Raw genomic sequence first — 22685 nt, 5'->3', positions numbered from 1 at the left:
ATTGTATTTAGGCTGAGGCGTCCCAGCACTGGAGCCTACCTGCTGTTGGGTGGGGCTGGGTCTTGGTGCTGGGGTGGTGGCTGGCCTCCAGGAGAGCTCACCCTGGTGAGTACCTCTGCCACCAGTGTCCTTGTCCCCACAGAGCCACGGCAGCCTCCCACCTCCCCAGAGACCCTCCAAGACCAGCAGGGTCACCTTTGGTGTTCTGCTCGTTTGTTCATCCACATGAACCTAAAATCCAGTTTGTCCAGCTCCACAAAAAAATGTGTTAGAATTTTCATCTATTTGAGAACTGGATGTCCTCAAAAAAGTGACCTCTAGTAGACACACTAGAGTACGGGTATCATTATCAGTGGGACTACTATACCTCTGTTTATCTAGGTCTTCTTCAGCATCTTTAATAAAACTGTATTTTTTTTCCAAAAGGCTGCTTAATAGAACACAATCAAAAGTAGACTTCAATTCTCTCTTCAATTTTGAAACTCTCTCTTGTGAATTCAACCAGTCCATTCTAAAGGAGATCAGTCCTGGGTGTTCTTTGGAAGGAATGATGCTAAAGCTGAAACTCCAGTACTTTGGCCACCTCATGCCAAGAGTTGACTCGTTGGAAAAGACTCATGCTGGGAGGGATTGGGGGCAGGAAGGAGAAGGGGACGACAGAGGATGAGATGGCTGAATGGCATCACTGACTCAATAGACGTTGAGTCTGAGTGAACTCCGGGAGTTGGTGATGGACAGGGAGGCCTGGCGTACTGCGATTCATGGTGTCGCAAAGACTCGGACATGACTGAGTGACTAAACTGAACTGAACTCACCAAGACAGGAGTCAGGAGGCCAGAAGCGGAGCCCTTATGCATGCCTTACTCATGTAAATACAGATCCTAACAGAAGAGACTACTTTGGATCTCCAGACACAAGTGACATTGCCTTACTGCCACAAGGAGGAGGAAGATACTCTCTTTGCCTGGCAGCAGCCCAGACAATGAGAGATCATTACAGTTCAGCCAATGAAAAATCACTACACTTTGAACTCCCAGTTTCCTCCAAAGGACTCTGTTTGTAACAGCTCCCCACAATGTCCCCTACTCCGCTATAAAAAGGTTTCCTCTCTTCTGCTTTATCTGACTTGCATGTCAAGAGGCAACAGGAGCGGACTTGGACTATTTGCTTTACAGGACTATGCAGGTCAAGAAGCAACAGTTAGAACTGGACATGGAACAACTGACTGGTTCCAAATTGGGAAAGGTTCCAGCCGGGAAAGGAGTACGTCAAAGCTGTATATTTTCACCTTGCTTATTTAACCTATATGCAGAGTACATCACGTGAAATGCTGGACTATATGAAGCACAAACTGGAATCATGATTGCAGGGAGAAATATCAATAACCTCAGATATGCAGATGACACCATCCTTATGGCAGAAAGTGAAGAGAAACTAAAGAACCTCTTGATGAAAGTGAAAGAAGAGAGTGAAAAAGCTGGCTTAAAACTCAACAGTCAAAAAACAAAGATCATGGCATTCAGTCACATCACTTCATGGCAAATAGACAGGGAAACAATGAGAACAGTGACAGACATTATTTTCTTGGGCCCCAGAATCACTGCAGACGGTGACTGCAGCCATGAAATTAAAAGACACTTACTCCTTGGAAGAAAAGCTATGACCAACCTAGATGGCACATTAAAAAGCACAGACATTACTTTGCCAACATAGGTCTGTTTAGTCAAAGCTAGGGCTTTTCCAGTGGTCGTGTATGGATGTGAGAGTTGGACTATAAAGAAAGTTGACTGCCAAAGAATTGATGCTTTTGAACTGTGGTGTTGGAGAAGACCCTTGAGAGTCCCTTGGACTGCAAGGAGATCCAACCAATCCGTCCTAAAGGAAATCAGTCCGGAATATTCATTGGAAGGACTGATGCCGTAGCTGAAGCTCCAGTACTTTGGCCACCTGATGCAAAGAACTGACTCACTGGAAAAGACCCTGATGCTGGGAAAGATTGGAGGCTGGAGGAGAAGGGGACAACAGAGGATGAGATGGTTGGATGGCATCACCGACTCGATGGACAAAAGTTTGAGGAAGCTCTGGGAGTTGGTGATGGACAGGGAAGCCTGGCGTGCTGCAGTCCATGGGGTCACAAAGAGTTGGACACGACTGAGACTGAACTCACTGACTTGCATGTGGTTCACCACAGTTGTATGTCCCAAATTGGAATTCTTTGTTGCTCCTGAATAAACTCATTTTGCTGACAAAAAATAAATTTTAGGTTAACACTGGAGGTCCCACCAAGATCCAGAGCAGACTCCTGACAACCCTGGGACTGGTGAGCAAAAGGGTGGGGTACTCACCAAGTCTACAGGGCTCACCATTTTCCTAGTCACCCCTGGAGTTTAAGGGGAAGGTTTTCTCCTGGATTGGAGCTCCGCTCTTAGTGCATTTAGAACTCTCAAAGGCTTTGTCTGGGATATGTTTAAAGGCTTTACCCTTTTTGTTAAGGCTTTGCTTTGTCTGTGAGCACTCATTTGGGACTTCAGCCTTACTTGAAATCAGGCTGTCCCAACTGGAACTGTGCTGGCCTTCGGTCCAATTCCTTTTGGAATTGGGCTGTTCCTATTTCGAACTGTGCCATTCAGCCTTTAACCCGATTCTTTTGGGATCAGGCTGTCCCAAGTGGAACTGTGCTGCTATTTGGCGTGCAGGCTGTTTAAGAATTGCCCCCTTTGCTTTAGAGAAAAAAGAAAGAAAGAAACCTCCAGAAAATGGGATCCCAGTTATCTAAAATGTCTTGAGGGTGCCCCACATTTAAAGACCCTGTCTGATTTTATGTTTAAAAACCACAGTCCCTTCTCACGCATGTTTCTAAAGAAATGGACAAATTTTAACCCAAAGTAATTTGGAACATCACTGGCCATTATGGAGAACTTTCAGACTCACCAAGCTTACCTTTCTTAAAACTATTAGACAGCCATGACTCTGAAATTATCAAAATTAAAATTGATTGCTATTTTGATTGCTGTTGATTGCTATTTTGAGGCTTCCAAATATTATCAGGAATTTAAAATTGTCTCTCTGCAAATACAATAATTATACCGTCCAAGGCAAACAAAGACAAAATGGCTCTGAAGCCTCATGCTCATCCCCCCCACTTCTTTGTCCCTGGTATCAGCTCATTTATCCCCCCACTCTCCCTCCCCTTGCTTCTTTGTCTCAGTCTGCCACGCTCTATCAGAAACTGGCCTTTAAAGGGAAAACTTCTGGGACTTCCCAGGTGGTCCAGTGGTAAGACCCCACACTCCCAATGCAGGGGGCCCAGGCACAATGCCTGCTCAGGGAACTAGATTCCACACTCTGCAACTAAGAATTTGCATGCAGCAACTAAGAGTCTGAATAACGCAACTAAACTCTCACATACTACAATGAAAATCAAAGACCTTTGAGTGCTGCAACTGAGATCTGGCACAAATAAATAAATAAAATAATCAACAACAAAAAAATAGAGAAATCTTCTGAGGGTCCAAATAGACCCATTACTTATGTAAGTAAGTAAGACCCATTAGTTATGTTCCCTTGACAAAGGCTGAATTGCCACACACAGTTAAAAGTTTCCAAAAGTAACTGAGGACCTTGGTAGATTTGCTGAAGAATTTAGCATAGTTATTCAAACCTACCAGTCTGGTTTCTCAGATTTATATCAGTTAGTTCACAAGCTTTTTGAGAGGCAAGCCAAACACTGAATGAAATTAGGCTGAAGGAATCACCCTGGGCAGGGGGTGGGGGGGTGGGGGGGTGGCTTTAGAAAAACAAACGCCTAGCTTCTAGTAAAAGAATCTGCCTGCAGTGCAGGAGACACAGGTTCCATCCCTGGTTCAGGAAGATCCCTGAAGAAGGAGATGGCAACCCTCTCCAATATTCTTGCCTGGGAAACCCCATGGACAAAGGAACCTGGAGGGCTACAGTCCATGGGGTCACACAAATCAGACATGACTTAATGACTAAACCACCACAGCTTCTGTTAAGAGGTCAGAACGTTTGCTGAAAACCCCCACCAGCAGTTACAACTGCCTTTCCCAAGCCTGTTGATGGGAACTAAATTCAGGTTTGCACACAAAAATCTGATGAACCTGTTCGTGACTATTTAATTGACTCCAAATTGTCTTTAAAGAAAATACTGGTCTTCCTTCAGATGTTGAAGTCACTCGGATAGCCCTTATCGCCTCACTTACTAATGGCTGAACCAGGATCATTCTCTTTTAGTTAGAAGGACAAGGGTGGAATGGGAGATTATGTTCACTTTAGATTTAGTTAACTTGGCAAATCAGCTGACTCGAATCCTAGGTGAGTCAAGACCACTAAATTCTTAATCTTTAATTTCTGAAAATGAAGGCGCCTTAACAAAACCCTTCTAGTCTCTGCTATTACTGTAAAGAGCCAGGACACGGGAAAAAGATTGCTAAAAGTGTAAGTGTTTTGGGCATCTTTAGCCCTCTAACCAGCCTCTCAAACATCCTCTTAAGCCCCTCCCTGTGAGGGGCTCTGAGGAATGACTGGGGCTCTCTCAATCCTCTCCTTGAATCAGCTTGGAGAAACCACTCTCCAGATTGCGAACGAATCTCTGTCTTTACAGACCCCAGATCACACTCTCAGTGCTCAGCCCCATCACTAAAGAAAAATACTAAGATGGTCCAAATAGTGAGGGTCTCTAATGAACCTCAACAGGGTCCGGTTTCTGAACCTCTTCCCTTTTGCTTAGACCATTTAAGAGGTACACACCCTTTTTTCCTTAGCTCCTCCACCCCTATTAATTTATAAGGCCAGGGCTTCTTGGAAAAGTATCATGCTGGAATTTCTTTCTCCCAAAAAGGGAGAAACAGTTCTAAAATTTGACAGTTGCCATCAAAATAACCAATCAGGTGAATTAAACCACCCTTTGACTTCTTTTATTTGCTCTGTCTCTGATAGTACTGCTTCTGGAAACACTGATCATTTGTCTCTATTGAATCAGGTACCACCCTCCTTATGGGCAAACTGTCCAATTGATATTGGCAAAATCCTCCCATCAAGATTCAAATAGATTCCCTCAAATGCCCTCCCCAGGTAAATAAGCACTTCAACGTATAAAGTCTGTAACAGAAGAGGCTACTGGGGCTCAGGGCCTCATTATCCCCTACAGTAGTTCTTGTATTACTTCTATTTCACTTGAGAGAAAACTTAAGTTCTGTCTGGTTTTTTTACTGGATTTGCATATGGTTCACCATAATTGCATGTCCCAAACTGCAGTTCTTTGTTATTTCCAAATAAACTCATTCTTCTGGGAAAATAGCCTTTTGTTTTTAGGTGAATACTCTTAATCAACTTGAGTGATATAGAAAACCTGAGTCTATAGTGGTAGAAAATCTAGCAACTAATCATCCTGATAATATTATCCCTCAAAACCTCTGGGGTGGGACTTCCCTGGTCATTCAGTGGTTAAGACTCTGTGTTCCCAATGCAGGGGCCCAGGTTAGATCCCTCACGCAGCAACTATCCCTTGTGCCACAACTAAGCCCCAGTGCAGCCAAGTTTAAAAGAAAAAAAAAAGCAAAACCCTGGGACATGGCAAAATTGATACTCAGAAAGGATATTCACATCTTAAAACTATGCAATTACTAAACAAGAAAGGATAAAATAAATGCTTAAGAAATCAGGGAAAGAACAATAAAATAAACCCAAGGAAAGGAACGAATAAAAATAAAATGGAAACTTCTGATAAAGACATAGAAAACCACCCATTGACCCCAAGCAGTCGTCTTTGAGGAAACCCCCTGGAAGGTAGCAAAGAAATCCTAAAACACACAGGTTAATAAACACATTTAACGTGCTCTAGGAGAGATTACCAAGAAACGGGAAGACGTGGTATTTAAAAAAGCAATGACTGGGCTTCCCCGGTGGCTCAGTGATAAAGAATCTGCTTGCCAATGCAGGAGACACGTGTCCTTTCCTGATTTGGGAAGAACCCACATGCTGCGAACAACTAAGTCCGTGTGTGTGCCCTTAGTTGCTCAGTCGTGTCTGACTCTCTGTGACCCCATGAACTGTAGACCGCCAGGCTCCTCTGTCCATGGGATTTTCCATGGCAAGAATACTGGAGTGGGTTGCCATTTCCTACTCCAGGGGAGCTTCCCAACCCAGGGATCGAACCCGTGTCTCTCGTGTCTTCTGCATCTGCACTGGCAGACAGATTCTATACCACTGCGTCACTTGGGAAGCCCAACTAAGCTAAGTCCCACAACTACTGAGCCTGTGCTCCAGAGCCTGGGAGTCGCAACTGCTGAGCCTGCCTGCTGCAACTACTGAATGAAGCCCGAGAGCCCGTGCGTCGCAATGCGAAGAGCCGCCGCAATGAGAAGCCCGTCTACTTTAATTAGAGAAAAGCCTGCACAACAACGAAGACCCAGCACAGCCATAAATAAACAGAATTAAAAAAAAAAAAAGACAAATAGTTGAGAAATTTAAAGAACGGAAAAACCCAGAAAACCCAACCAACCATAAGTTTAAGATATTAAAAATAAAAAAATACTGATTCCAGAGCAGGTTAAATTAAAGCAGAACAACCCTCATGTAGACACAGGATGATAGACCAGGAGCACAAATGGGTTGGGAGCAGCCATAGAGGAAAGGCAGACCACTGGCGAGGGAGAGGTTCACACTGACGCTGGCTTCTCACAGGACAGCAGGGCCCTGCCTGACAAAAAAGCTGTAAGAAAATGCCAATCAGAAGTCTCCTTCCAGCCATGCCATCGTTCCAGGAAGTGGTCAAAATGAAATCATTTTATGAAGACAAAGTTTACTGCCCACAGGCCCTTCTTGAAGGAAAGAACAGATCCCTGAATGTCAGATCCTTTCCCTCCAAGGCCCTCAGAACACACGAGCGAAGCTGTGCATGACCCAGGGCTTCCAGGGGTTTGGAGGCGCAGAGTGTGGCAGGGCGCTGATAGCGAGGGGCAAACACACCAAGAATTCATGAAATGTGACCAAAAATCACTGCTTCTCAATTAATATTGTTTATAGGACTGGAGATGCACATGTGGAATCATAATTAATAAACTAAAGCAGTATTTTCCTATTTATGCCCAATAAACAGTACTGGGTCAACCAGCTAACCACCTAGGGAAAAATAAAATAAAGCTAGATCCCTAACCTGTTTCTATTTTACCAAATCATTTCTAGATGAATCAAAGATTCAGCAAGAAGAAAGCTGGGGGAGAGCACAAAAGAAATTCAGCAGAAAAATTACATAATGATATACAAATGGCCAACACACACACACCCACATCCACACACAGAAATGTAAAGAAATACAAATTAAAACAATGAACTAATTTTACCTAACTAAACTGGCAAAAACCAATTCCTAATGAATTTTTAGCTTCTGTGAAGCTGTGGTCAAATAGGCGCTTCACTGTCGTAAAAAAACACCCAAATGCACTTTCCCTGGGGGCGGGGTGGGGGTAGGGGGAGGTGAGGAACGGTTCACACTCCCCTGAGAGGCTGGTTGGAGCATGTCTGCTGGAGCCCAGTGAACAGACATGTGATAGAAGCAGCCCAGTGCATGGAGTCTCCCCTGGGGCCAGCTCGGTGACGGCCCCGAGGGAGGGTGTGCAGAGCTAGGCAGGAGTCACTGTTTCAACATTCGGGTGCATGTGACACCATGAACAGACAATCCAACAGACAGGCAGCAAAGTGCAGACGAGACCTAGTTGGCAGTTTGTGCTTTACAGTATAAATTAACTATCTCTCAGCATTCATTGAAATTTTTATAGTGAGCAAATAGCATTTTCAACATCAAGGGAAAAAAAAAAAGAGCCTTTAAGAAATGTTAGGTATCAGAGAATACATATTGTGTGATCCCCACTCTATGACATGCTGCTGCTGCTGCTGCTAAGTTGAGTCAGTCGTGTCCGACTCTGTGCGACCCCATAGACGGCAGCCCACCAGGTTCCCCTGTCCCTGGGATTCTCCAGGCAAGAACACTGGAGTGGGTTGCCATTTCGTTCTCCAATGCATGAAAGTGAAAAGTGAAAGTCAAGTCGCTCAGTCGTGTCTGACTCTTCTCGACCCCAAGGACTGCAGCCCACCAGGCTCCTCCGCCCATGGGATTTTCCAGGCAACTATGACATGCTGGAAAAGGCTAAACTACAGAGACAGGGAAAAGATGAGTGGTTGTCAGAGGTCAGGAGGGAGGGAAGGTGACCAGGTGGAGCGCACAAGGTTTAAACCCACAGAACATACACCATGAAAGTGAGCCCTGATGTAAAACTGCAGGAGTCTGGGTGATGCTGTGTCAAAGCAGTTTCACTGATTGCAATGAATCTACCATCTAGAGTGGATGTGGGCTCAGCAGGAAAGAATATGTTTGCAGTGCAGGAGACCGCCTGCAATGCAGCAGACTTGGGTTCCATCTGTGGGTCGGGAAGATCCCCTGGAGGAGGAAATGGCAATCTACTGCAGTAGTCTTGCCTGGGAAATCCCAAGGAGAGAGGAGTCTGGCGGGCTACAGTCTGGGGTTGCAAAGAGTCGGACATGACTCAGAAACTAAACCGCACCAAGTAAATGTGGGTGACAGGAGCTGTGCATGTGCAGGCAGGGAGTGTATGGGAAGTCTGTTGTCTTCTGCTCAGTTTTGCTGTGAATCTAAAATTACTTGCCCTCCAAAATAAAGTCTTCCAAAATGGTCAGATGTTAAGATCCTGATAACCGACACTCTAAAGAATCCCAGCTGTGTACTGGATTAAGAAAACATCACAGGCTCCAATTATGGGGAAAAGGAGAACTGGCAGCAGGAGGAAGAACAAAGTAGGGGAGAGGTAGGTTGAGTTGAAGTCCGCTTGGTCTGGCCTCATGGCCTGTCCTTTTCTGGTCCCTCATTGTGCAGGCCGGCTCAGCTGTACTGGCATCTGCCGTGGTCTTGGCCTTAGCCCCAGCAGATGGTCTGATGGCCACTGTCTCAGAGGTGAGGGGTGAGCACTTGCAGCTGGGCTGATGGGAGAGCAAATGGGGCTGGGACACCTGAGGACAGGTGACGCTCCAGCATTGCCACCTACCCACTCAAGAGACGAGGTAGGAGAGTGAAATTCTGAGTCAGGGCCACATGCCCAATCACATGAGTCTGCCTGTCTGAAAGTGCAGATCTGAACCACATGAGCCTGCCTGTCCATAAATGCAGATCTGAAAGCCTGGAACTGGAGAAGGGGGCATGTGGCTGGGACAGGAGCCTGATCCCAGGCCGTGGGGGATGCAGGACGAAACCAGGGCCAGTGAAGGTGCGGCTCTGCTAGCCCCCTGGGAGATGAAGTCCCTTCCCAGAGGTGGACACGTGAGGACAAGCCCTGGGGTTGACCCTGCCTGGTGGTGCTGGAACCAGAGGGAGCCCAAGTGGGCGTGGCTCTGCCTTGGCTGGATGGTCTCACATTTTCAATATTGTCAAGCGATGAAAACATACTCCTGTCATGGTTGGTCACTCTGTACCACTTAATGACCACAGTCACATGATTGATGACCTGGATAAATCAGCTTTGTTAAAAAACATGCAGACAGACCAGCCTTGGTCACAACCTTTGCTGTCTCCCTATGTGGGAGAGCAGAAACCTACCGCCACACAGTATTGGGGGAGGGTAGCCTTCCCAAAAGGGAACTAATGGAGTGTGCTGGGCATTCTTAAAATAGTTTTTTCTCTTTTAAATTAATTGATTTGGCTGCTCCGGGTCTTCCTGGCTTCATGCGGGCTTTTTCTAGTTGCAGAGAGTTTGGGGCTACTCTCTAGTTGCCACGCTCGGTCTTCTCACTGCGGTGGCTTCTCCCGTTGTGGAACATGGGCTCCAGAGCATGTGGGCTCAGTAGCTGTGGCTCCAGAGCACAGGCTCAGAAGTACAGGGGCTTAGTTGCCCCGGGGCATGTGGGATCCTCCCAGACTGGGATCAAACCTCGCAAGGTGGATTCTTAACCACTGGACCACCAGGGAAGCCCTGTGCTGGGCATTCTTTACAAACCACCATGATGCACAAGTTCACAGAGCAAACCGCTCACCCCTCTCCTCTCATCTACTGTCCTCCTCAAAGTGTTAGGATGGAGGTGCTTCCTGCCAGCCTGCCCTCTGTGTGCATGGGTGCACACGCTCTGTGTATGTTCACCTGGGCCTCAGAGCACACTGTTCTGCGGGCTGCTCTTCTCATAGGCTGACGTGTCTGGGCTGGCACACACATCATGTAGTCAGCATGCTGAGCCTGGTCCAAAGAGTGTCCAAGCCCACGAGGAAACAACACAAAGTGAGGAGTTTTGAAGTCGTTTGGAAAGGCCACATTTTATTGTACTTGACAAAATAATTATCCACAGTGGACTGGAGCTGAAGGGGGAAAACGGGCTGTCTCTCTCGTTTGAGAAGTGCCGTGCAGAGATGGTGCCCGATGGGGATGCAGGAGACCCGTGGGCATGCAAGCGGCCCACACGCTCTCTTTTTAAAAATTTGCTTACTGATTTTTGGCTGTGCTGGGTCTTTGTAGCTGTGAGTGGACTTTCTCTTTTTGCAAGGTGCAGGCTTACTGCAGTGGTTCTCTTGCTGCGCACACAGGCTCTAGGATGCACGGGCTTCAGCAGTTACGGTGTATGGGCTCAGAAGTTGCAGTTCATGGGCTCCAGAGTGTGGGTTCAAGAGTTGTGTGGCAGGGGCTTAGATGCCTCGTGGCATGTGAAGTCTTCCCGGACCAGGGATTGAATCCATGCCCCCCATATCGGCAGGGGGATGGGACCAGCAGGGAAGTCCACCCCACATGCCCTTGAGGGTTAAAGTAGCATCCACGGTCCGATTTCAATGTCCCAAAGATGGACCCCTAGACCTTCCTAATTGCTTTCTTACTGTAACAAAAAACACTGCCAAACATCCTTGCATTCGCATCTTTTTCAGATTTGTGAGAAAATGTTTTTAAAAGATCTCTAGGGGAAGATTTGCGTATTCAAAGGGTATGCTAATTTAAAAAGTTGTGAGATGCAGGCAAACTGCCCTTAGAGAGGCTTCACCAATGACAGCTCCTGAGATGGGACTTTTTAGTCTGGGCGTGAACTCAACGCTGACTTACTTGCCCTCTTCAGACTCCTGCAGAGGCAAGTGGCATCCATACCCTTGTCACATCTGGGGATTTCTCCTGGACGCTCCGTCCGGCACTTCGCCTGTCATCAGTGAATGCCCATGTTGGGTACTGGTTCTTTTTCATCTGTCAGGTATGCTGCAAATATTTCTCCCATCTGTTATTTGTCTTTTATCTTTGTGTACGATGTCTTTTCCTTACAGATGTTTTAGGATGTGACGACATCAACTCTGTTGATTTTTGCCTTTCCCACCTCTAGGTGGTTTTAGACTTTTTTTTTTAACCATTATTTAGGGAAGACTTCCTCATACAAAGGTGAACTGAGCCAGTGTGTGCATGGCCAATGGGGGAAAGGGCAGGTGGAGCAGAATCCCACATCCCTGCACATACTGAAGTCTTAGGAAATGAAAGAGCGATAACCAGAGATGCAGACGAAAACAGTTACAGGCCACTATGTACTGCTCTATGGTAGTACTTGGAAGACTAGGGACTTTGGAGAGATTTCCAGCAAAATGCACATGTCCAGAATTGATCCAAGAAGAGGCAGAAAATCCATACAGACAGATCACCAGAGAAGAAAAACAGAAGATATTACGAAAAGTCTACCACTAATGAAAACACCAGGCATGGAAGGCTCTACTGCTGAGGTCTCTCTAACTTTCACAGAAGGCTGCAAACTTGGCCACGAGGAACGTGTAGCTTTCTCTGACACTGGGAGGCACAGGAAGGCAGGCCCGGCAATGGATGATCTGCTCCTTTGTTGGATGGATGGCCGGATGGATGGATGCGGGGTAGATGGGTTGAGAGATGTGTGAGTGTGTCAGTGAGTGGATGCTGGATAGAGAGGTAGGTGGATGACTCACTCACATACTTGATGGCTGTGAGGCCAGCTGATTAGGCTAGGAATTCACCATGAGGAGAAAGACAGGTTAGGTCGGAGGGGGAGGGAGGCATGGCTGTGCCTCCCTCTGGAAGCCTCGGGGGCTGAGAGGGCAACTGAGCAGTGGCAGGGCTTGGCACAGAGGCCAAGGTGAAGGAGAAGCAAGGTTCAGATGTGGGAGGGAATGCAGTGGAATTAAGAAATGGAGCCGTAAGTGAATGAAGGCCATGAAATGACAGGAATGTGGGGCGAGAAGCACATACACGACATGACCCTTAAAAGTAAAAATAGGGTTTTTAGTGAACTTGGCAGAAGATGGCCCAGAAGTGCCCCTAAGGAACAAGCAAAGCCAAACCTTCCCCTTCAACTTGTGGAACAGAAGGAGGACTGAACGAAAGCAGGGCTTTGTCAAACGGGTCCCAAGGGAAGGAGCCAGCTCCCGTGAAAGACGCCCTCGGTTGCTGCTCGCACACTGATGACATCTAGAAATACACTGAGCGCTGCTCACCCTTCTTCTTTCAGGGGTGGGTTCTTAGAAGGACAAAGCCTCTGAGCAAAGTCTCGCCCAGGTCCCATGCACACAAAAGGTGGATGTGTACAGCGGTCTCCAAGTACAACTGGGGATCATTTTACACGGATGGTTTGGTTGACCTCTGTGTCTCGGGCGCCTGGCACATAGCAGCCACTCAAAAAGATGTCTGCTGAAAACACAAGTGACTTGTCTGTTCCTCCTTAGATTTTCCAGGGTCTTCCACACCCTCTCCCCTCAGTTCCGCAGTCCCCTTTGTGCTCTCGAGTCCCACTTTCAATCGCTTGGTAATTTCAGGAGTCAACATATTAAGGCTAAATATTAATGTATTCAAAACAACTATTCTCGTTCATGCAGGTATGTGCTGGGGAGAGACCAGGGTGGATGTTCTGTCCCATCTCCTCCCCTTCAGTGGGAAGTGCTTTCTGGACACTGCAGTGGTTGGGGGTGAGAAGGACCTGGGAAGGAAGCCGGGGCTCTCGTTAGCCGAGAGAAGCATTTTGTGGATACCCTGTTGCTCTGAGCTCTTTACAGCCACACTGGAGCACTCTGCCTCCAACAGGAAATGCAAGTCAGAGACCTTGCTCCTAAAGTAGGTGAGCTGTCATGGAGAGAGGGGTGGCTTAGTTTCATATCCACAAGGTGAAATCCCAAAGACCGGAGATTTGGAGATCATCACAGTTACTCAAAGCTGTAGCTGGAAAAGGACAGAGGCAGGAGCCACAGAAGGTGAGGGGGAGGCTGCGAGAAAGGGGCCGGCGCCTTGGCTGCAGGAAAACCAAGGGGTTTAAAAGCAGGGAGGCTGGTGCGCTGAGACACTGGGAGAGGCTCAATGTCTAGTAGCTCTAGTGGGTTAATCGTGGGACCTCAGGCCCAGTTCATGGGTCCCTTTCTCAGGAACCAGCACCACGACGGGCAGCCTGGGCATCTGCAGCCCACGGTCCAGGCTTTGGCCACACCGCACACACTGCCGCCTTTATCCTGAGGAGGCTAAGGCTGTGGCTGGCCTGGGAACACGGCAGCCTTTGCTGCCACCACAAAGCCGCATAGAAATGCCAGCTGCTTCGCTAACCTGTGGCATTTTTCTCACAAAATGCTGCCAGAAGGGTGGGTTCACAGGACTCCCACGGCAGAGATCAAGCAGAGTCCTGTCTGTCCTTCCTTCTGTCCCCACCCCCAGCCTGGGCTGGGCCTCCCCACTCCGCCCAGCCCTCCTCGGGCCAGCCCTGCCCTGCACCCTGCACCTCCATCCCCAGAGCAGGGGCGGAGTGGGGGGGAATGACCCACCGGTAAGGTGCCCCAGCTCCGCTCGCAGCCGGTTTCCCAGCTCCAGGAGCTGCTCCTTCTCCAGGCGCAGCCGCAGGATCTTCCTGGCAGCCTCCTTGAGCTTCCTCTGGAGTCGGGGCACAGACAGGACCTGCAGGGGCTGCGTCCCATGGTCCTCTGTCCCCGCGGGTCCCCCGTCTGCAGGAACCTGTGAACAAACCCACATGGCAGAGACCATCAGATGAGCCTGGGGTTGTGGGGCGGGGAGGAGGAAGTGGGAGTTGGGGTGCGGACGGCGGGACACTGCCTGACCAACTGTCCCAGAAGCCACACCACTGGGTGACGTCCCTCCAGCCTAACAGACAAACGGGCGTCCCTGCAATATGACGCATCCACAGCAGCCTTCACTCTCATTGTGGGGGGGCGGGGGGAGAGAAGTATGTGATGAAGGTCGTCAAAGCTCCTAGGCCAAGGCTTGCCTGCCCTTGCTTACTCTGTGGCTCCCCCACCCCCTCACCACCAACGCTTTTGTGTCTTTCCAGTGAAGACAATGAGGAAGCAGCCCAGGCCCGGGACCCATGAGGGCTACACGTGTGATCACCACCTCCTCTGCTGGCCCCTCTGTCATAGGCTGGGTGCCTGCTGTCTGTCTGGTATGGAAGGGGGCCGGCGGAGACCCGAAGTGAGGCCCTGATGGGAACCCAGCCTCGGTTACTCTTTCTCCAGCCCTGGACATTTGCGCGGCTGGGCCCCTCTCCAGTGCCCCCTCTGCCCTCACTCGCTCAGCACGTTGCTTCCCCTGCCTCCTCTCTGACTTCATCTGTCCAGACTCCTAACTCAGACACTTACTCCACCTGTCCTTCAGACTTCCCTCAACCATCACAGGCTGGCCCAGGTTTCCCACCATCCTGACCCTGACGAGAGTGCAGAAATCAAAGGAGGCCAAAGGCAGGAGCAGTGGCTGCTTGGGGTCTCAGCTTGTGGGCCAGGAGGTAGTCCCGGGAAAAACACCCAGGCTCTGAGCCCCCTTGCCCAGGCGGTACCATGCGGCCCTTCACTCTACCACTGACCCAGCTGTCCCATTTCCCGCTATCCCATGGTCCAACCGTGTGGCTCTTACACACACATGCTGTCCTACCTAGAGGGGTTTTTGGAACGGGGTGGGGTGTGGGGAAAAGAGAAAGGGAAAAAGGAGAATGTGTGTGGCTGCCTCTGTGCCGGGCAGGGGCCCAGGAAGAGCCAGTGGTGTCCAAGGCCCCGAGGGAAGCAGGTGGCCTACTTAGGCATGGCTATGGCTGACACCTATGAAAAGCGCGCTGCTGACCCAGCCAAGCGAACTGGCGCCAGAACGAGGAACCTGCTCTGTGTCCCTGGAACAGGAGCACACCCTGTCCTGGCCCAGTTTCCTGGTGTGTCTTTTCAGGGCTGGCATACACCTGTGCCCTCCTATGGCCTTGGAGCCACGCTGACCGCACAGCAGTGCCTCCAGCACATGCCTGGCATGTGGCATGAAGGGGGCATATGGAGGTGAGATGGCAAAGGGAACATCAGAGAAAGGCCTTGGCTCAGGGTCTCTCAAGGGCACAGGACCAGGACTGGTGGGAGACCTGGAGTGGGAATTCGCATATGGGGCTGCACAGGCCCCAGGCGGCTGACATGACGACCCCTTTGGAAAGTCGCACAGCCTCCAGGGGTGCAGCCCTGGGGTTGGGGGACCAGCCCAGTCAATTCTTCAGGCTTGGTCCCTCTCTACAGGGATATGCTGTAGGATTATCTTGTGTTATCTGAAGTAAAATCCTGAAAACAGAGACTTTCCAAACCTCAGGACACTTAGAAATCTAAAAATCTCTTCAAAAGCAGCACCCCTGCACCACCACTCCACCCCACCCCCCATCCCCCGCCCAGCAGATGGCCCCTGGCCTGGGCCGAGGAACCAACGCTGCCCAGGAAGTGGCAGCTCTCAGGGCTGGGGAGTCCTGATCTTAAACGGTCCGTGTTCTTTCATACCATGATCGCACGCGATGAGTTGGGGACTGCAGCTGGGCCCCCCGCTCTTAAGCTCAGTTCCTGGTAAGATGAAGCTTATTTTGATGACTCTACAGCCTCAGCCCACAGTGACACAATGCTAATAATGACCTGAAACACCTAGGAGCTTCTGCACTGCTACATTCAGGGGCCAAGGCTGTGACGGCCACATCCCCCTGCCCCCACCTTGCTCGGGTGCCAGTGCCAGCATCTTGGCCAGAATCCACGCAGCAGAGGGGAAGCTTGAGGCGTCCTAATGACTCTGTTCCCCAGGGAAGGGAGTGCCTGGGCTCCCCCCACCCCCCTCCCACCCCCCCGCCCCCACCCCGTGAGAAGCCCTGTGGGGAGGCTGAGGACCAGGGAGAAGCAGTGCGGGCTCCAGTGGGAGGGAGAGCAGCGCCGGCAGCCAGCACTGTCCCCTGGCGGTCGAAGCCGGGAGAAGTACAGTAGGCGTCTTGGGCTCTTTGCAGAGGGGCCCGCGGGAGGGAGGGGCCTGGGTGAGCAGAGAAACACCCAGTGTTCCCAAGTGTGACCATGCAGCCTGAGGGGTGCTCTGCGGTCTGCAGGTCCCTTCCGGGTTGGGGGTCTGGACTTGATGTGGCAGAATCTCATCCCCAGGGAGAAGCTGCAGGGGTGGCCTGAGGCCCCACGCCCCTCTCACTGCTGGTGCTTCCTCCCCTCTCCACATACATCTCTCTCTGAACCACCTGAGGGTGAGTTGGAGACATTGCACCCCTTTCTGCCCCGATACTTCAGTTTGTACTTTCTAAAAATAGGGACATTCTCTTAGTAATCAGTTAAGAAAGCTGCCCAGATGGCTGACCCAACCCATCTTGAAAGCTGCACAGCCTCTAGGGGTGCAAAGGTTGAGGGGGTAGGGGAGCGGCTAGGCCATCCTTTCTCTAGGCTTGGTCCTCCTCTACAGGAACACGGCAGAAGTTTCACAGGGCCATGGCATTATGACCTAACGCACAGTCCACAGGCACCTCCATCAGCTGCCCAGAGGACATCCTTTATGGCCTATTTCTCCTGCCTGGGGTCCACGATCTCACACGTCTTCCATGTCCCAGGCGCCTCAGTCCTCAGAATGCTCTCAACAGGACAGGCTGCATGTTTAGTGTCCCTCGCTCAGGATCTGTCCAAAATCTCATACTTGGGAGTCAGGAGTGAGGCTATCCCTCTCCTGTCCATTGGCTCATGATGTCCCTCTGTCCCAATGTTGGCAAAGGAAGCTAGCTGATCCCTTGGAAGTGGTGTCCACAGGCTGCTGCACTGGAAAGTTACTGAAGAACTTGTAGGGAGATTCCTTATAAACAGCTTGTCCAGAATTTCAGCATCCATTGACGACATTCCCATGGTATCATTCCTTTCACATCCTTGGCTGATGTTCTAAGTAAGAAAGAGTTTCCCTCTCTCCTTCCTTTCCTTGTCAGCTTATGTGCATCAGCATGAATGCAAATTTTGGTAGACAAATTATAACAGTGACTTCATGAGTGACTAGTCTGGATCTGGTCAGTGGGAGCCCTTTATGCTGGCTCCTGCCTCCTTGTCATGTCTCTGTGGCGGTGGAATCGGCCTCTTACCCTGGTTCTTCTCTGCAGAGCATCAAGTTCAGGAATGCGATCTAGGTACTGGCTATGTGCTCACCCACCCTGGGGAGCCACTGTTCCTTGGCTCCCAGTGGATGGAGCCAGGATGTGTGAACACCCCTCTCTTCAAAGTAACTCACGAGTTTAACCTGGTGACTCCAACCCCAATTTGTGCCCCAGAGGTACCTCAGCCCTCTCCACCACCGTTTCCCCCAGTCTGGGAAGCCTGATGCCCACAACCTCTTCTCTGGGCACCCAACACACAACAAGTGGAGCCTGGATTGGGTGGGCCTGGTCTGGGCCAAGGGTTTCCTATGCCTCCAATTTTTCACCCTAGGAGTGACCTCACCAAGGTCATGGGACACCTAGACCTGGAAGGAGGTGGGACCCTGATAGCTGTGCAGAAACTACAAGACCCAGAGAGCTCACTCAACACCCACCCTGGGAGAACAGCCGTGGGCCTCAAGTTGCTTCAGATCCCAGGCTGTCTGCCAAGGGATAAGTACCTCAACTTTAATTTCCACTCATTTGCAGAGTTTCTTCCTCTTTCACTCAAAACAGGTGGGGTTAGTGAGTTATGTGAGGGCTGCTAACAAGGGAGCTATGAGGGCCACTGGGGCTGCAGCAAGCCCCTGGCAGCACCCGGAGCAACTGTGGCCATGGCAGGAGAGCAGACACATCACCGCTGGCAACTGCTGCCCAGCCGGGCCTGGAGCTTCTGGACTTGACTCCTGAGATACAGGACTGTGGAGATGTCTGAGGCTCCTGGGGACAGCATCCACCTACCGATGGCACAGAGGGTTCACTTTACACTTCCAGTGTCCCCACAGCTCAGACTCCCTCAGCCTCCCCCTCACCAGCCCCTAAAGACACTCCTCACATGTTTGCCTCTGCCAAGGCACAGTGGCCCCCCTCGTGTTCACTGGGCCAGACAGCGTCCTGGGCTGCGTATTCTCCCTTCGAGGCCCTTCACAGCCCCCGATAGTGGGTCCTGGAGTCGGGTCCCTCCTGTGTCCCTAAGTCACTCTCATAGCTTGGTCTGTGGGATGAGAGCCACTCAGCAGGGAGTGAGGTCGGTAGGGAATACAGTCAATGCTGTTTCTGCCCAAGGACTCTCAGCACCTTCCAGACGTCATCTTATTGTCCCTAAAACCTTCAGCTTATCACTATCACCATCTGCAAACATAGGTAACACAGGTAACTGCAGGTCACCGCAGCAATTACAGGTAATTACACATAATTACAGGTAACTGCAGGTCACCATCTGTGGTTGCAGGTAACTGACAGGTCTCAGGAGGTGTGTCACATGATGTCCTGTGACAAAAGCCATTCTTTGCAGCATTTCTATAACGGCATTCAGGAAGCGGGAAAGTAGCCTGTCTGGTACGTACGTAGGGAAAACGTGCTGCGGTAGCACTCATGCCCTGGCCTGGGACCTTGGCCTAAACCCAACCATGGAACTTGAGGGGACTGGGTGCCAAGGGCCTGACCAGGACCAGGACACTAGGTGGCCTGGTGGCCAGTGCTCCAGGCAGGATCTCACACACTGAGAAGCTCATGAGACCCACAGGGTCCACCCCTGGGGGTCCTCTGGAAGGAAAAGTCACCTTGTTACATCCATTTCAGGGCTTCCCAGGCCCTTGAAGCACATGGTCAAGGCCTCCTGTTCTAGAGGACACGGAATGGCCCCCTTCATGTGTGCAGGCTCCCTATAGTTTTAAATGAGGGATCTCAGCGACCTGCACGACAAGGGTGGGGTGGCAGCCCTTTACGGCGTCTGCAGAGAACAGCCCAGACAAAGCCAGCCCAGCCAGGGAAGAAGAGGGAGGGAGGGGAGGCTCCCCACTGGCCAAGACTGCACCCCAGACAAGTCCCGGCACAGAATGCAGAGCACCAGAGGGCACCCACCTCTCCTCCAACAGCTGCAGTATCTGAGGCCTTTGGTTGCTGCCTGCTGGCAGTGCCCCCACTTTCCTTCCGAGCTGACCCGAGATGCTTCTCCAGCTCGGCCACCTGCTTCTGCAGCTGCAGAGCCTCCAGGTGCACCTGGTCCAGCTCGTGGGGAAGCTCTCGCTGGATGGTGTCCACGTCCAGGACTTCCTGCAGCACCTGGGAGGCCATTTTAGAGGCAATGTTAGGAAGGAGGCAGGCTCTGGGAGGGGGTCTGGAACAGATCAGCAGGGAGGACTGGGAAGCAAGAGAAGGGAGGTACTAGGTGGCAGAAAGTCCAGAAAGATCAGAAGGACACATGCCAGTCAGCCTCCCCTCTCTGGCTTAATTCCAACCTCCATAAGACAGCACCCCCACAACCAAGCCACTGCACTTCTGCATGAGCAGCCTGGGTTAGCTGCGGGGTGGCTGGGAGGTACGTGAGCAGAGTCCAGGCCAGAGCTCTGGGGCCACCCTGTCCTTCAGCTGCCTCTCTGGATGTCTGCTCTCCCGGCATAAAGAGGGAAAGACAGGCAAAAAGAAAGACACACTTCTCTACACCCTCAACTTTCCCATTTTACTCTCAGGAAGATAAGATACCATCTTCCTATTCCGGAGGCTTCCACCAGGCTTCCACCTGGTGGCTCAGCTGGTAAAGAGTCTGCCTTAATGCAGGAGACCTGGGTTTAATCCCTGAGTCAGGAAGATCCCCTGGAAAAGGGAACAGTAACCCACTCCAGTATTTTTGTCTGGAGAATTCCATGGAAAGAGGAGCCTGGCAGGTCACAGTTCATGGGATCACAAAGAGTCGGACGTGACTGAGTGACTAACACTTTCCTGTTTCAGGGATTTCTATAACGAGTTTGTAATGAATATTTTATTCTTTGTCACATACACCAAAAAAGGTGATCATCTGATAAACAAACATTGTTAAGTAAAAACAAATAGAAAACACCTTTTAGGGTAGACTTTTTCCCTCAGGATAATCAAATAATCTGTGATTACCAAGACAAAATTAAAAGTTCTTATTTACATATTTATTTCCTGTTTGTAGCTTGTGGGGTGTGTGAAATCCTCATGGTGGGGCAGAACTGGGAAAGGGCACAGATCTGAAGGACCCCTGCCCTCATATGTGACACAGGTCTGCAACCCCAGAAAGAGAAAAGCAGTCAAGTTCATCCCCACTGCAACAGCACAACTGCTCTTCAGTCAAGATGAGGCATCTGATTTCCAGGCACTGCCTGCTCCCCACAGAAGACAGAAAACTCTGAGCAATGTCTGTCACTAGCTAGGAGTTCTGTTCCACAGAAGATGCAGAGTCTGTAGGATGGTCTAACCTACATACTTATGGACTTGAAAGGACACGGGAAAATGGCCCCATGGGAAAGAAATACCACAAGGCAACACGGAGGTGTGACACCGCCAACACCAGCAGTAAGAGCTGTGCTCCCAGGGACATCATCAAGACCACGGAAAGATAAGGCAGGGAATGGCAGGAAAAGTCTGCAAATCACGTATCTGACCAGAGACTTGAACCCAGAAAATACAAAGAACTCTGATAATTCAACAATGAGACGACAGACAGCCCAATTAAAAATGGGCAGAGGATACTCATGGACATGTCTTCAAAAAAGACATACAAATGGCTGATAAGCACACGAAAACATACTCAACGTCATTTTTTATCAGTTCAGTTCAGTTGTTCGGTCATGTCCGACTCTTTGCCACCCCATTTCTTTTATCAAGAAAATGCAAATGGGCCACAGTGAGATCCACCTCAAACCTGCTAGGACGGCTAGAGTCAAAAAGACAGAAAGCAGTTGCTGCTGGTGAGGACGTGAGACACGGGGGCCCTTGTGCACCTTCTGGGAGTGGAAAGTGCTCAGCCACTGTGGAAATGTTTAGTGGTTCTCCAAAAGTTAAATGTAGAATTACCCTGAGACCAGGGATTCCACTCCTTCACGTCTACCTGGAAGAACTGAACCACGCGCTTGGACAGACAGGAGTCCACCACACTGACAGCAGCCAAATGGCAGAAGCGACCCAAGTGTCCGGCAGATGAGCGGGTACACTGAATGTGGGGTTCTTAAGAGGAAGTTCCGACCCCTGCTACAATACGGATGAACCCTGAGGACATTATGCTGAGTGAAAGCAGCCAGTCACAGAAGAACAAATACTGAGTGATGTCACTCATAGGAGGCTCCCAGAGGAGCCGGCTTCACAGAGACCAGAAGAGTAGAGTTTACCAGGGGCTGGGGGCAGGAAACAGGGAGTTAGTGTTCAATGGGGACAGAGTTTCTGTTCAAATGATAAAAATGTCCTATTCGGAATAGACCCTGGTGATGGGTACACAATACTGTGAATATACTTAATGTTACTGAATTGTACACACAAAAATGCCAAATTTTGTTATGTATATTTTACCAGAATTTAAAAAAACACTAAATAAAAGAGGTATCAAAAGAGTTATCACGAGATGACAGCAATAAAGCACAGGCTGGGTCACCAGCCCCAGGTGCCAGGGTGGCGCCGCGATGGAGTTGTCCAGTTGTCCCACCTCCACAGGGACGAGTGGGTCAGCCCAGCGCCTGGTTACAACCTGTCCCCCAGAAGGCCGGGCCGAGGGGACTGCAAGGGCCGGCACCGGGTGAAGCATCTGGAGTCACAGACAGTGGTGACGAGCACACGCTCTTGCCGCAGCTCGGTGCCTGGGCTTGACGTGGGTCCCTGGACTCGCCCAGCACACCCTGGGTGGGTGTCAACGGCCAGCACTGTCCCCCCGCCCTGGACTCCCCTCTGTCGTCTACCCCGTCCTCACTGTGTGCCTCCCAGGGACACATGACAGGTGAGCCAGCTGTTCCCAGTAATAACCCCGTCCTCACACGGCACGGGAGGCACAAAGAGGCCACAGCAGATTCCTGGAGTTCACTGCCACCCCAGCAGTGCCTTCAGTTGGGAGACCTACGCAGTCGAGCATCAGAGGGTGGCCATACCTTCTGTCTCAGTCGTGCCACCAGGAAGCTCAGGAGATGCGTTCTGTCTCCAAGCCTTCTGAGTGCCAGTCCCATGGACACTCTATCGACTGGCACAGCTCCTCCTGCAGAAAGAGCGATTTTGTCAGAATAACATTCCTACCATCCTGGGGGCGCTTCCAATTGCCCACTGTTCCCTTGGGGAGAAGGACATCTGTGGCGTCCAGGGCAGAGGTGCGTGGGTGTGTTCTCTGCCCTCCTCTGAGGATGGCTACTTGTCACTGCTGGTCCACTGGGACGCTGAAGACAGTCTAAGGCTAAGTGGGTGCAGCTGGGTGCCCACAAGGACTGAGACGAGATGCACGTGAAGAACAACCTTTA

At 50.4% G+C, this 22685-nt stretch overlaps 1 protein-coding gene across 14 annotated transcripts in view; it reads right to left on the bottom strand.

The window, feature by feature from the left end:
* Positions 1–22685, bottom strand: part of CCDC57 (coiled-coil domain containing 57) — a 110515-nt gene that overhangs the window by 39528 nt on the left and 48302 nt on the right. For 11 of the 14 annotated variants that reach the window (XM_005221096.5, XM_005221100.5, XM_024980973.2 and 8 more), the window contains 3 exons: positions 22326–22429; positions 19312–19512; positions 13811–13997 (listed from right to left, as the gene is read on the bottom strand). In XM_005221096.5, coding sequence (XP_005221153.2) covers positions 13811–13997; positions 19312–19512; positions 22326–22429 — 492 coding nt within the window. Of the gene's footprint in view, positions 1–10314; positions 13221–13810; positions 13998–16151; positions 18186–19311; positions 19513–22325; positions 22430–22685 lie in introns of those variants that run through there. The other 3 variants (XM_015458938.3, XM_024980979.2, XM_059878606.1) reach the window with 3 other exon arrangements.

The sequence above is a fragment of the Bos taurus genome, chromosome 19 (assembly GCF_002263795.3).
Source record: "Bos taurus isolate L1 Dominette 01449 registration number 42190680 breed Hereford chromosome 19, ARS-UCD2.0, whole genome shotgun sequence".
In the NCBI taxonomy this organism is placed as follows: Eukaryota; Metazoa; Chordata; class Mammalia; order Artiodactyla; family Bovidae; genus Bos; species Bos taurus.
The sequence above is the reverse complement of the archived record's forward strand: the minus strand, read 5'-3'. Positions and strand labels throughout refer to the sequence as shown.